This window comes from Carex rostrata, chromosome 15 (genome assembly GCF_964058835.1).
Source record: "Carex rostrata chromosome 15, lpCarRost1.2, whole genome shotgun sequence".
Taxonomy (NCBI): Eukaryota; Viridiplantae; Streptophyta; class Magnoliopsida; order Poales; family Cyperaceae; genus Carex; species Carex rostrata.
In genome coordinates, this window is record NC_135932.1 from 4,874,014 (window position 1) to 4,889,213 (window position 15,200).

At 33.7% G+C, this 15,200-nt stretch overlaps 2 protein-coding genes across 3 annotated transcripts; one reads left to right on the top strand and one right to left on the bottom strand.

Annotated features, from left to right (window-relative positions):
- Nucleotides 1-753: 753 nt before the first annotated feature.
- COS1 (6,7-dimethyl-8-ribityllumazine synthase / DMRL synthase / lumazine synthase / riboflavin synthase) lies at nt 754-10,373 on the bottom strand. The gene is made up of 9 exons (XM_078316943.1): nt 10,126-10,373; nt 8,652-8,794; nt 8,435-8,559; nt 8,063-8,158; nt 7,029-7,124; nt 6,673-6,751; nt 6,453-6,499; nt 6,306-6,365; nt 754-1,091 (listed from the first exon to the last, which is right to left on the bottom strand). The coding sequence occupies exons 2-9, from the start codon at nt 8,773-8,775 to the stop codon at nt 1,056-1,058; spliced, it is 663 nt and encodes a 220-aa protein (XP_078173069.1). The 5' UTR covers nt 8,776-8,794; nt 10,126-10,373; the 3' UTR covers nt 754-1,055.
- Nucleotides 10,374-10,528: 155 nt separating this feature from the next.
- Nucleotides 10,529-12,958, top strand: ATG10 (autophagocytosis-associated family protein). Of its 2 annotated transcripts, none has more exons than XM_078316941.1 (7): nt 10,529-10,737; nt 11,412-11,567; nt 11,651-11,716; nt 11,859-11,915; nt 12,012-12,111; nt 12,203-12,300; nt 12,588-12,958. In XM_078316941.1, the coding sequence occupies exons 2-7, from the start codon at nt 11,418-11,420 to the stop codon at nt 12,777-12,779; spliced, it is 663 nt and encodes a 220-aa protein (XP_078173067.1). In that variant the 5' UTR covers nt 10,529-10,737; nt 11,412-11,417; the 3' UTR covers nt 12,780-12,958. The 2 variants fall into 2 exon arrangements, with proteins under 2 accessions (XP_078173067.1, XP_078173068.1); XM_078316942.1 differs by having other exon boundaries at nt 10,529-10,728.
- Nucleotides 12,959-15,200: the final 2,242 nt, after the last annotated feature.

A 15,200-nucleotide genomic window follows, 5' to 3' on the forward strand; every position in this document is an offset into this window, starting at 1 on the left:
ACAATAAACTTCTTCTACTGTTCAATGTCAACGTTTGATAGATCAATGGAATGAATTTAGATGACAATAAACTTCTTCTACTGTTCAATGTCAACGTTTGATAGATCAATGGAATGAATTTTTTTTGTGTACTATGTCAATTTGACCTACTCGTTTCCTTTTTCTATATTTTTTCTAATTACAAAGTCAACGGGGTCCACTGAAGTTCGTGCAGACCGTTTCTACGCCACTTTCTAAATTCAATGCATCTCGTTATATTGATACCAGAAGTTACAAGTGGAAATAAATATGCTGCGATCCAAAAATCTCTGCAATCCGTGCGATTTCAAATTCCTCCTTTCACATTCTACAATGCACAAATCTCAAGGAGCAATTATTTTTTATCTGCAAATCTCTAAACAAATGAACGGACGGATTTGAAATCGCAGGGATTTTTGAATCGCAGCAGATTTATTTCCGACGTTACAAAGTAAGGCACAAACATTTTGACTTTATAGTTTTGAGCTCTTTGTCAGCTACTTAAAAAGAGTCAAAGCTTTAATCAATGCAACATTACATAGATTGATTTTCTAAAATAAAAAAAAATTACATAGATTGAGCATTAAATAAGAAAGAGCTAGAGAGACTAAAATGAATAAAATAACTGAGAGTTTTGAAGGTTCCACGAACTAGAAGGAAAACTGAAAACAAAATAATTGATAGGTCGGTTAAGGTTTAATTTTTTTTTTTTTTTGGCTGAAAACCCGTAGGCAGTTTCTTAACCTTAATTTCTTCTAATGGTACAAAACAACATTTTATTGGAGGTGCAAATTATTTCACACACAACAATATTCATCTAATTGTTACAAAGCAACCACTTATTGGAGGTGCAAATATATTCATATCCAAACAATACAAAAACAACTCATGACTCTTAACAGAGAAGCATTATTGCCGGAGAACAAATCATCTCTACTAGAGAAGCTAATAAATTAAAACAAAAGGGAGGAAAAATGAAAATTATTAATAATCTTCGTAGAGTTTTATTATAATAACTGTTTAGCCAACTTTTTAACTCAAACGATGCTCTTACACAGCGATGCCATTTCGATCTGTTCAGCAAATGAAGATGGCACAAAAGAATAATGAGTATATATACCCTTATTTCCAGATTTACCCCCAGCACGGTTTAATGCCTGTACATCAAAAATTAAATGATATGTAACAGAAACTTCATACTACTATGATTAAAAAAAGAAGTTAAATTACCTGATCCATGTCATCACAAGTGAGAACTCCAAAAATGCAAGGCATCCCTGCACAAAATGTGAATTACTTATATTGTGAGGTCAAAAATCTTTAAAATAACATTTGGAAAACTAAAGCTCTGTTTTGAGAAAGTCAAAGCCGAACATCTCATCTATATGTTATTTTTTTCCTTTCTTAATTGAATGGAAGCAAGTTGGAACAAATTGTAGTAAACAAAAGAAGAACCTGAAGTTTAACCCGCTGACAGTACCCCAGATGCTGCTGAGTTGGCAACAGCATCATAGTGGGTTGTATCTCCTCTGATCTACAAAAGAAACCCAAAAAAAATATATATATATATATATCAATGTTTATGATCAAACATTAGACAACAGACATGGGACCGATATGGCATACTAAATTACTGGTACCATCAATACAACATTACACATTAGTACAGTATTAAGGTGTCAAGATGTTCAATAGTACTTCCTGCATGGTTGGTCATTTGTTTTTGTTCTGTTGGGTGATATATTTGTTGATATATTTAAAAATGGTAGTTCAACTTGGTAAACAATAGAGTTGAATGTAAAAATAAATTACCACACAGCACCAATGCAAATTATAGCATCCTATGCTCCTGTTTTTCCAAGCTTCTGTGCCACCACTGGTATTTCAAAACACTACCTGGCACGCTCACCACCTGGACAAGAAATAAAAGAAAAATAGGGAACCATGACCATTTATTTGACATGAGATAGAAAAATATCTTGTTTTACCAAGTTCAAATTAATAGAACAAAAGAAGTTAAGTTAACGGGTCAAATTTTACTCTTCACGTCCGAAAGGTTAAGTTTACCATTTTAGAATGTTTTACAATTTGACGATTTTTTATAAAATGAAGATGTTTTATATGCAAAAATCGACATGTCCTAGAAATAGAAATCTCGTTTCTATATAAAATATTGCCCAAAAAAGAATGATATAGAAAGAATTTGATTAGCAAATTATGAAGATGACAATTTTATTTTTCCTTAGTGGTAGATGATATCTTTAATTAAGTCTATAACTATAAGACATGCTTAAACAGTTAAACTCGTGTTTTCTAAATTGTTTTCAACAAATGTACATATAAATAGCCCCTTCATTTCACATAATAAATAAAAAAATAAAACCAAAATACACATATAACAACATATTTAAAAGAAATAGATCCTTGGGTCTAATTACTAAAGAACTTCATATATTTATTCTTTTTGCAAAACTTTTAGACATGGTAAGATTCACAAAAGATAACAAAATCTTCCTTCAGTTCTACTGGGAAAAAAAACTTGAACATGCAATTCGAACATGCATATGTAAAAAGGAAAACATGCAATTCGAACATAAAAAGGAAAAAGGAAAACATGCATCGCATATATGGACTATACCTACATATGTAATTCTCCAATGTGTGGTGCACTGGAATACTTGAGAGCCAAGATAAGTAGCAGTACGAGTATAGCAATCGGTACAAGGAGGAGCAACAACGGAGGCGGGGCCAATGGGGGCAGGACAAGTGGAAGTATCAGTAGAGAAACAGTAATGCAAACGAGCACTGCCAACGATTTAAAAGAGAAGCATTTTGAAAAGTAACTGTTTCTATCTTCCGCTCCGATTTGTTGGTTTGTACTACCGGATGTGCTTTCGACATAACACATTGAGATACCGGTGCCGGATGTGCTTTCTACATTACGCATTGTGCTAGGGTTTCTAGATTTAGGGATAACAAGGTTTTTTCTCAGAGACCCTTTTGGAGACTCAAATTTTGAGTAATTAACCGGCTCAAAGAACATGTATTTGTGAGAAGAAAGGCCTATATATGGAGGTTTTGCTTTTGCATCCAAACTAATAGGAATAATTGTTGTTGCTTGTAAATCACTGGAGGTGGAGTTGCATGTAGGGATTTTGCAGAATAATTATGTTCGTATTTATGGAGTGTCTTACTATCAATCTTTTCCATTATCACACATTCTTTGAATTTATGTAACCGTTTTGGGGACTGTTTCACATATTTTGCAGCAGCTCGAATTCGAGCAACCGAATCCGACATTTCTTTCAAATCATCTTGAACTACCAAATTAATGATATGGGCAATACACCTCATGTGTAGGGGTTGTTATTTTGAAAATTGTTATGGGTCAATTATTTGGTTATGTAGTTGTGGGTTATTTGGGCGGAAATGAACAGGTGTTTTATCTAAGTTATACTTAGTAATAGAAGCTTAGAGTTATGAAAGGACTAATAATCTCTCTTAAACATTAATTAGGTATAGATAGTGATTACAAGTGATGACAGGTGTATTTAGCAAAGCTGAGACAGAAGAGATGATTCTGATTCAGGGATAAAGTAAAAGCTGATATGAAGTGTTTAGGAGTTTGTTCTTTTAAATATCTTAGTTTCAATCAATTTGGCTCTTTTGATAATTTGGCATTGTAATATCTTGTTTCAATCAGTCACATCAATTATTCTTTTAAATATAGCTCTTTTGGCAATTTTGGCACTGTAATATTATTTGGAGACTATTTTAAAATAATAATTGGTGTATACATTATACTTGTATTCTGTGTTTGTACACCATAAACATGTAAAATGTGTTGCACCGAAATAAAGTTTTGTAATTGTCACTTTGTCAATGTATGCAATTGAACATTTTTATGATTATAAAACAATTGAAAAAAAGTTCGGTTTGAACCGAACAAACCGAACAAACCAAACTAAAAGTTTGGATCGGTTCGGTTCGGTTGATCAACTAAAACGGTTCGGTTCGGTTGTGTTTTTGAAACCGAAATAAAAATTTGGATTGCATAGTTCGGTTCGGTTTTAACCGAACCGAACCGACGAACACCCCTACTTGCAAGTGGAGGTGGTGGACAATATTGTATTCTTCTTTTGGGAAAAAGTATGCAACCATAGTACAACCTCTTCTCCAGTTTTCTAGATGGATGGACAGGTGTATATTTCTTTTTTATTTTTTTATTTTGAGGGTTGTTTTATTCAGATATAAAGTTTATTTTCCTTGTATAATGAAACAAGTAATGTGACAAAAATATAATTTTCTAGAAAACAAATATTCTCCAATTTTGTGTAAGCATTTATCTTCTTTTCTCATACATTGTAGGAACTTGAACTAAACAAAGAAAAACAATGCAAAATAACAAAATTCCCCATCGTGAAGTGTTTCAGTGAAATAAAATTTAGAACTCCCCAAATTTAATTATCTCTAATAATTTCTTGAAAAAAAAAGTATTTCAATAAAGTATGCAAGCTCTTGCAAGAAAATGGAAGGCTTAGGGATGTTGAAACTGGAGACGATGAAATTTCCAGGAGGTGTTTTAAGGTTCGCCCCCCCTGGCTTATATCTTTATTCGATAATATGTCATCATCATCTGTCCTCTCCAGTCTTCCTTGAACCTAATTCCTAAGCCTACTCAAAAAGATAAATTAAGCTATTTTAAAGAAAAATTTACCTTTTCAAACAGTTACAATAATCCCTTGTCCTGTCTGTCACACACTCACACTCATATACTCACTTTATATGGATCCCAGATTTGTAGAACAATATATTAACCTCATAATTTTCTCTATATGTCTTGAGAACTTGAGAAGTAGTCTTCTGTACATGGTAGCAAGATAATGTTCTCCGTGCTAGTGACAGTTGGTTTGAAATTTCAATGGAAATTTTTTGTAAATATTAAATAGTAGATGGTACTCAAATTTTTTTGTGATACCTTATCACCCTTATCACCTACGATCAGTTCGAGTTGCATGCCTTTTTGGAATGGAGTGGCGGCTGTTAGATACAATTTCAATCTGATGTCTGATCGTAACTGTAATCTGTATCAAGATTCAAGCACATCTGATCCGGATGAATCTTAAACCTATTTATACGAACTTTAATACAGATTAAATAACTCTGATCTAATCTAGTAGCACAGTGAATTTAATCAGATACCTTACCAATGTGAGTTGAGTTGTACAATCTCTTACGAGAGATCTGGAATTCTAAAATAAGAGAATCTAGTCTCCTTAGGCTGTGCAAACCCTCCCTTGAAGAACACTTACTTATTTAGTAATGTCAACTAGTTAGTTTCAAATTAATGAGAAATATTGTTATTTCTGCAGTGTTGGTACCAAGTTCCCTTAAAATATTGAAAGTGGAGATGACAATAAACTTCTACTGTTCAATGTCAACGCTTAATAGATCAATGGAATGAAATTTTTTGTGTACTATATATGTCAATTTGACTTAATATTTTCCTTTTTTCTATATATTTTTCTTATTATAAAGTCAACAGGGTCCACTGAAGTTCGTGCAGACCGTTTCTGAACCACTTTCTAAATTCAATGCATCTCTTTATATTGGTACCAAACGTTACAAAGTAAAGCACAAACATTTTGACTTTATAATATTGAGCTCTTTGTCAGCTACTTAAAAAGAGTCAAAGCTTTAATCAATGCAACATTACATAGATTGATTTTCTAAAAATAAATAAAAAAATTACATAGATTGAACATTAAATAAGAAAGAGAGCATAAAATGAACAAATAACTGAGGAGTTTTGAAGGTTCCACGAACTATAAGGAAAACTGAAAACAAAATAATTGATAGGTTGGTTAAGGTTTAATTTCTTCTAATGGTATAAAACAACCATTTATTGGAGGTGCAAATTATTTCACATACAACAATATTCATTTAATTGATACAAAGAAACCACTTATTGGAGGTGCAAATGTATTCATATCCAACAATACAAAAACAACTCATGACTCTAACAGAGAACCATTATTGCCGGAGAACAAATCATCTCTACTAGAGAAGCTAACAAATTAAAACAAAAGGGAGGAAAAATAAAAATTATGGATAATCTTCATAGAGTTTTATTATAACTCAAACGATGCTCTTACAAAGCGATGCCATTTCAATCTGTTCAGCAAATGAAGATGGCACAAAAGAATAATGAGTATATACTTGCATCCCTCCATATAACATAACAAATGAAATTAAATGATAGAAGTCAGAGAGAGATAAAAACTTACCGCAGTAATAGCTGCTTCTGCACCCTTATTTCCAGATTTACCCCCAGCTCGGTTTAATGCCTGTACATCCAAAATTAAATGATGTAACAGAAACCTCATACTACTATGATTAAAACAATGATTTAAAAAAAAAAGAAGTTAAATTACCTGATCCATGTCATCACAAGTGAGAACTCCAAAAATGCAAGGCACCCCTGCACAATGTGAATTCATTATATTGTGAGGTCAAAAATCTTAAAAATAACATTTGGAAAACTAAAGCTATGTTTTGAGAAAGTCAAAGCCGAACTTCTCATCTATATGTATTTTTTTCCTTTCTTAATTGAATGGAAGCAAGTTGGAACAAATTAGTAAACAAAAAAAGAACCTGAAGATAAACCCGCTGACAGTACCCCAGATGCCGCTGAGTTGGCAACAGCATCATAGTGGGTTGTATCTCCTCTGATCTTCAAAAGAAACCCAAAAAAAAAAATCAATGTTTATGATCAAACATTACACAACAGACATGGGGCCGATATGGCATAATAAATTACTGGTACCATCAATACAACATTACACATCAGTACAGTATTAAGGTGTTAAGACACGAGATGTATGTTAAATACTTCTTCCTGCATGGCTGGTCATTTGTTTTTGTTCTGTTGGGTGATATATTTGTTGATATACTTAAAAAATGGTAGTTCAACTTGGTAAATCATAGAGTTGAATGTAAAAATCAATTACCACAGCACCAATGCAAATTATAGCATCGTAAGCTCCTGTTTTTCCAAGCTTCTGTGCCACCACTGGTATTTCAAAACTACCTGGCACACTTACTACCTGGACAAGAAATAAAAGATAATTAGGGAACCATGACCATTTATTTGACATGAGATAGAAAAATATCTTGTTTTACCAAATTCAAATTAATAGAACAAAAGGAGTCATGCTAACGGGTCAAATTTTACTCTTCGTGTCCAAAAGGTCAAGTTTACCATTTTATAATTTTTTACAATTTGATGATTTTTTATAAAATGAAGATGTTTTATATGCAAAAAATTGATATTGTTTTATTATCTTAGGCTCATCTTTCAAAAATCATAAAAAAATGTAAAAAATGGTTAATATTGATACTCTCCGAGATTTTGATGAGTAGATTTTATTGAGCCGCTCAGATCGACCGTTCAATTAAAAGTTATGGTTTGATCCGTTAGGATATTGGCCTAATGTTAGTACATTAGCCAAAGCATAAAGAATATGTATCTGGTTATTCAATACCATAGCTCATTTTACAATAAAGCAGTGCTTGCATTGTGAACTAAAGGATCACTAATTGATTGTAAGAGAACTGGAAATAAAAACATGTACCAGTATCATACCATTACAACATGTCACATGCGGGTCTCAGTCATAATTGACTAGTATATAGTTCACCAGGCTATAATCATTGCTCTAACATAGTTACGCTCAAACATCAATAAAAATGGAACTTCATGTGTTTCCCCGAAAAACCAAAACCACCTAACCCTATAGAGAAGAATGCCACTAATACCCCTCCTTGCCATAGAATTGGGCACGGTAGGTGGATATCTGCTATTTTCCAACGAAAATTGAGCATGGAGGGGGATCTTGGGTGCATCGAACAAATTTATTTTAAAGATGTATGCATGATATTTCCTACATTTTGTGAGGAAGTTAAAGAATTTCTTGTTTTAGAAGCTAATACATGATATGAAGAAACCTAGTGATAGAAAAGAAAACTGCTACACAAATCTCACTGTTATATCTTCCTCTTTAATTGAGTATCTCCTGAAAGTCTCTAATGCTCCCTCTAATAATAAGCTTGTAACAATCTCATTAAACCGTGCTACAACCTGCATGTACAGAAGCAATATCAAATGCCGTGCTGTTAGGTAGTCAGAACCAGCATATAATTTACTGGAAATATATATATAATTCATTCCAAATCATGCATGAAGGAGAAATAGGCTGAATTTAACAATTGGACAAAAAACCGTTAGTTCCTATATTATGATAGCATGGAGCATATTAACTGCACTATCATATTTACCAAAAATAAAAAAACCACCACCATATCAGTAATCAAAACTGTCATTAAGAAGCCCCAGAAATGATCAAAAAGACCTTACCACAGCAAATTTCAACCCTTGTGTGTTGGTCAGGGACCCAAGCAGCCGCTTTGGACCCGCAGCAGCAGAGGCAACAAGTGAGCCACATCGATGATTCCCAGTAGAAGCCAAGCTGATTGAAGAAACTAGGAAGATTAAACAGATAAAACAAACTTCAATCAAACTAGAAATTTAGAAGTAAAAAACCAATGTACGCTGAGTTAAGGTGGGAAATTACAAGAGGGTGTAGGAGACAAGGAGAGAACGGATTTGTTCAGAGAAGGCAAGAGGTGCTGAAGCGACGAGGAGGCGAGAGACGGGTGTACAAGAGAGAGCTTGAATGCTGCGGTAAAAGAAGCCATTGATATGCACACCTTGAACCTGTTCGTTAAAATGCGCTGAGAAAGAAGGCGATACTGTTCTGTGTAAAAAAAAAAAAAGTTGAGGTCTGCTGCTTTCTGATGAGTTATTTTTGTTCTATATTAATTAACTATTGGCTAATGTTTTGTATCTCATACCTGGCACAAACTCCCAGCATAATTTGGTATGGTTGTCCATATAATATTGTACTTGAAGCTAACTCAAGTCTACTATAACCTTTGGAATTTTGAGATCAACCCAACTTCTCTCATGACAGGTTCACAAGCTGGAAACTACTATTTCAAATTTCATTGGCCTGATTTTCATTTCAAGATGACTCATAGGGCCAGGGGTAAAATTGTCAGTTGGGTCTGCATTTTGCAATATCAACTGCAAGGAAGGGTTGTTAAAAACCAGTTCTAATTTTCAAAAGTTACCCTAATTTGCAAAGGTCATTGAGTATGCATTTTAGTCTATCGGACGATAATTTTGAAGCCAATGTTCGTTCCTACACCAATTTGATCCACACACTTGGGAAACAAAACAATTTAGATAAAGCCGAGAGGACTCTAGAGGACATGAAAAGGAGAGGCTTCCCATGTTAACTGGTAAGCCTAACTACTCTAATCGACATATACGGTAAGGATTCTGGTAAAAGAGGAAAAATAAGATAATCTAAAAGAATTCTCTTTGTAGCAGGGTTAAGATGCATGATTGGAAGAGAAAATGGCTACAGCTATCTGATTTTTTTAGTTTTCGAGCTGACCAGTATCAGAATGACACGAAATAGTAACATAAATGACTTACATTTCTTCTTTCTGATATATATATATATACATATATAAAATGAAACCACATACTTTCTCTTCTCATACTTCTATCGCATAGCAACATGACAGAGTTGTCAATTACTAAAAGTTCTATGTAAAATTGTAAACTGAATCCAGGAATATCATGAAATTATTGCAAAGCAATATATATGACAAAAAGTGTTCACATTTTGCATCAGTATAGAGCTTAAAATACATAAATAGTGAACCATACAATAGTCTATTTGATTCTCATGATATTCCCAGTTTTTTTTAAAATCAATACTAGCAATATTAACATGAACCGAAACCACTAGAATTTACATGACCAACATTAAAAAAACTAAGAATGTGAGCTCCCAAAATTAGGCCGCATCACTGAAACCGCAGATCCAAAGCCTCGTTTATAAAAAGACATATTTGCACAGAAAAAAACTATTTGGGTATTGTCTACCATTGATGGTAAAGTTTAAGCCAATAGTATTGACTGAAGTTAAAAGAAAATTCAATCAGTACATAAGGAGAGAGAGAGAGAGAGATAACCTTGCAGGAGAGGCAGCGAGTCGGAGACGGAGGGAAGTACTGGTAGGAGAGGCGCTAGGTTTAGACTTTAGAGAGCGGAGAGCGACTGAGCGACTGGGAGGGAGAGAGGTGAGAGCGAAAGATGGAGTTCCGATTCGAGCTGCTGCCACTCGGAACTCAGCAGGCCGAATTTGGGCTTTATCCAAATCAATATTAGTTGGGTTTTGATTTACAGGCAGAATTTGGGCTTTATCCAAATCAATATTAGTTGGGTTTTGATTTACTTAGGGTCTGATCGGAACCATCTCTTTCCTCTTTAAATGAGAAATAGAATTGACAAATTTCTAAATACCCTGATCAGAACGCTCGCTCCGACGGGAGTTGATTTCGTTTGACAAGATTTGGCGAGAAATTTTGGCTCTGACGAATTCCGGCGACAAATGGTGGGATTCGACGAGAATTCGACGAGAATTCGTTTGGGAACGGTTTGGGGTTGTGAGAAATTAGTATCCAAAATCCTCTACACGAAGTTGTCAGTAGACCAACGTCTTAACTCTTAAGCTGCAAAATCACCAAAGAAGCTGATCAAGTTCAAGCGTGTCTGATCTGAATTTTCGACCAAAGGTTTAAGTGGTAGATATCTCATCTAATTTTTTAATTTGTACTTGCAAATTGCAGCTGGTAAGCAAGTATTTGACTTCTACTTATTAGATAGTCATTTGCTCACAAGGTGTTTGATGAATTGCTCAAGCCAAAAATTTAATTTCTGTTTGACGCTCGATGAATTGTTCAAATCAAATAATCACTTCTGTTGTGGGATGATAGATTTACTGATTTGAAAAATGCGAGGTTTTTTACTTGAGAAGTTTTTTGAAAGCACATAACTAATATATGCCAATCTGATTACTTGTGGTATATGTCAATTGTCAAATGACCTTGCTTGTGGGTGCTTGGCCGAAATGATACAGGGTGATGAGATTAGAACCGGTTGACCTGCTGATCCGACTAGTGAACCATTGACCCAGAGTTTTAACGGGCCGGCATCCGGCTCGGTTTTGATAACATTGCATTTTACATTTCCTCTTCCCATTTTTCTCCCTCTCCACGGTGCACCGACAGGAGTTAGTATGAAAAAACATTTATCGCCTATGTAGGGGTCATTAGCGCAATCAATCAAACAATCCAGTCAATTTTTAGTGAGAGTTGATAATGCTTCTATCATGTATCCTGCTTCTGCTATTGATTCATTGTTGATGATTAATTCTAAAAACTCGAATAACATTTAAACATCTTTTAAATTGCTACAGAAGAAAATGAGGGGCATTGGCACTTGGAATGGGTCTCTCTCAGCAGCCGACTTCTATGCTTCAGCTAATTACTTTTCTCAAAAGTGGAAAGAAATTAATTCGGATTTTGCAAATTGGGTATGGATACCATGTAGCCGATTAGGTTCTCTGTCTGAGGTCAGTAATCCAACTATCATTGATTGGGATCTATATTTAAATCTTTTTTCTAGAAACGCAAATTGAGTAATTTTGTTCCCTAGACTGAAGGTTATTTAGCGCTTGAAAAGATGAATTTCCAAATTGAAAGAAGAAAGGACTCCAGTTTGGTATGTGCTTTCCTTCCTAACTCTAGTTTAATATGTATAGAAATCTCTCTTCTTCTTTTTTTTCAGGAGTTGATGGCTGGCATATATCAATACTAAAGCAGTTATAAATTAATATAGTTGATTCAATTGATAATATCTTCAGGAGTTGAATTGCTGTGACAGCAGTACAAATGAAGAGATAACGGATGAAGCCACTCTGGTAAATTTTAAGTCCCAATATCTTCAATAGTCTATTTTATAGTTTCCAAATTGTTACCTTCCAATTTCCATTATCTTCTATTTTTCTCCTTCTCAGGTTGATGTTTATAACAATGGGGCTCACCTTTATGACTTTCATGTAGCTTATAGCTTCACATATAAGGTTCCCGTACTATATTTCCGTGGCTATAAATCTGGTATATCTATTCTGTACTTTATATTGGATATAATTTCTTTCTTTCTCTTTGTTTCTCTGAATTTAAAAATATTAACTTTTATTTTCTGTAGATGGTTGTCAGTTGAGCCTAGATGAGATAAAAGAAGAGCTTCCTTCTCATTCTGTTGAAATCCTAGAGAAGTTAAAGTGGACTTTTATGACTCAGGAGGTATAATTACCATAAAAAGTACCAGCACCAGTATGGTACAATGGCCCCCACCATTTTTTTAACTGTTTCTTTGACTGGTACCTATTTTACAGTACAGGTACACAAATGGACCTTTTTGTCATTTTTAGATCGGTACATTGCTCGTAATTTTGTACGAGCTTGTGACTGTACTGCAAAACTCTGTTATTTACGTATGCTACTGATACCTGTAAAGATAGTAACAGATTATAAGCCCTACCATAATTTCCATGGAAACCTATTTTAACTATAAAATTAAAATGTATCAGGAGCATCCTTACTTAAATACACCATGGTACACTCTGCACCCTTGTGGGACCAGCGATTGGATGAAGCTACTTCTTTCTGGCACATCGTGTGGTGAAGAAGTTGCCTTAATACAGTACTTGCCAGCATGGATGTCTGTGATTGGCCAGGCAGTTGGGTTGAGAGTACCCCTTGAACTGTACTGTAGTTCTTAGGATTTGTTTTAGTAATTTAATACATGTGATTAATGCAACTACTTCCTTGTATTATTTCTTTGTTGTTTTAGTATAGATCTTTGGGCTTGGCTAGGTCTTAATTGAGGATCTGCTAAAGTATCTAATTGCTTATGTTCTATGTAATTAACTCTAATTATAGTTTTTTTTCTTCTCTTTAACGAAGCACTCTAATTCTAGTTTAAATTAGTTTGTCCAAACCACACAGTAAAATGTAATACAAAAGAGAAATTTATCAAGCTCCATAATTGTTCTTGATTTATTCATCATAGATGATAGAAACAAACAAAAAATAAGTTTTGACTGTATCCTACTGACAATATCATATTATTACATACCACCAAAAACCCAACTCTCTGATAGAAGTCTACAAACATAGAAATGCACATATAATTCAAACAATTGCTTCATGATAACAGCAAAGCTGCTTCAGATCTTCTCATCAGAGGATTTAACAATGAAATTCTGACGTCTTATTGGGTTCATGACGACTGGTGGCCCCGCAGTGCGGGGCCATGCCTGAAACTTCTTGTCTGTGGCTTCCCCCCATTCGGTTGTTGCTACTGTCTTAGGGGTAGTTCCTGATTTGAAAAGTAAAATTCGGATAATGGTTCGTAAATTGCTCAAATGATTTGCACAAACTTTTGTTGGTACATCTATAGGTTAAAAATTCTCATTTCGGTCTCAATTTAGAGAGTTTTGTATGTATATTGGACAAAAAAAATTACATTCAGAAATTGACATGTAGAGAGTTTACCAGAAACTATTCACCAAAGAAATTAATTCCGTATTATTTGCTGATGTAGAGTTTAGTCTCGATTTTTTTTTTATTTACAAAGAAAAGCAGGATCCAATTATACTATCAACACAGTTTTTAAGGAAATTTCAAGACCCTTTTTTTTCGTAATTTCTCAAAAATTCAAACAAAAAATTGATGAATAGTGCCAGTATGAATCATGGCAAAGATTGCTCAATGGAAACAATATATTGTATTTTTCATTTCAAAAAGGGAGAAGAAACTGTTTTGGTTTTATAGAAAAAGTATGAAGAACATTAAAAGACTTACCTCCAAAAATCTGCTTGTCAACTACGTAGTAAGAACAAACATAAGCAACTGCAAAAGATGCCGCTACAGATCCAATGATGTACTTTAGAGCCATGTTCAACTGATGGAGAAAGTAATAAACAGGAGGAGGGGGGGTGTTAGAGATTTGAATGTATTCTTAGAGTTAAAATTAAAATCCTTGCATGCATGCATATATAATATATAATTAGTTCTGTTCATAACGGAATATATATATTTTTGAATTAGCTTTATTAACACTCTTTGGGAATAAATGTTCTTCAATCACTAAAAAAGTAGTAAATATTTGTAAACAAGTAGCAAGACAGAATAGCACTACTAAAGAATCCATGCAGAATTTCTATGATATACCAAAAGTTAATGCACTTATGCTATACTTGATTAATAGAAACAAAAATACATACAATCTAAATAACAAAACCTGGTCAAAGTTGTTTTTGCACCAAGAGAAGGAGAAAGATTTTGTGAAGATATAACAAAACCTGGTCAAAGTTGTTTTTGCACCAAGAGAAGGAGAAAGATTTTGTGAAGATAGATGTATGGAACAGAAGTATCAGTAATTGAAAATCATAAGCTTACAAGTGTTATTTCTTAATTGTGACAAATTAATGAGTCCTATTCATCTAGGGCCTTTCATGCAGCGAGTCACAACTCCGTGGGAGACATTGCAACTCAACAACTCGCTACACTAATGTTGCTATTCAGAAAAAAGAAAAAACAAAGAGAATCCTGGCTGTGAAGTAGCCGTTGACTTTGCAAAACTAAAACCAGGGATGCTTAGCCCATTGTTTCTTTTAGTCAAGGACCTCAAGATAATTACCTAAGCAATACCTGAGACTTAATTTTGATTTTTGTAGTATCTGAATATAAGGTAGTGATTAATAATTGTCATATTGATATATATAATTAATCTGCGAAGAATTAAGTTCCTAATATTAAATTAATTTGGTATGGTATGAAGAGAAGTGAGATAAAGGACCGTTCTTCTATGGACAAAAAAGAATGATGCACAGATTGCATGAAGCTGCTTTAATTGCAAATTCAGGAGAAGAAAAATGGGTGATGTATATACAATGTCATCTTATAATAATAAATATGTACAAATTTCAATTTTAAGGAAAAATATTAAGAAGAGAGATTACTTGACAATGAATATTCCGACAATTTTAATAGTGTTTTTTTTAATTAAAAACTGAAAAGTAAATTTATAAGTATGTTATTGCCTTATTGGACACAAACATATGTTAACAATCAAATTTCATAAAATATTTTATGATGTATAAAAAAGAATCAATTATCATGACCGGGAGTTAATTAAG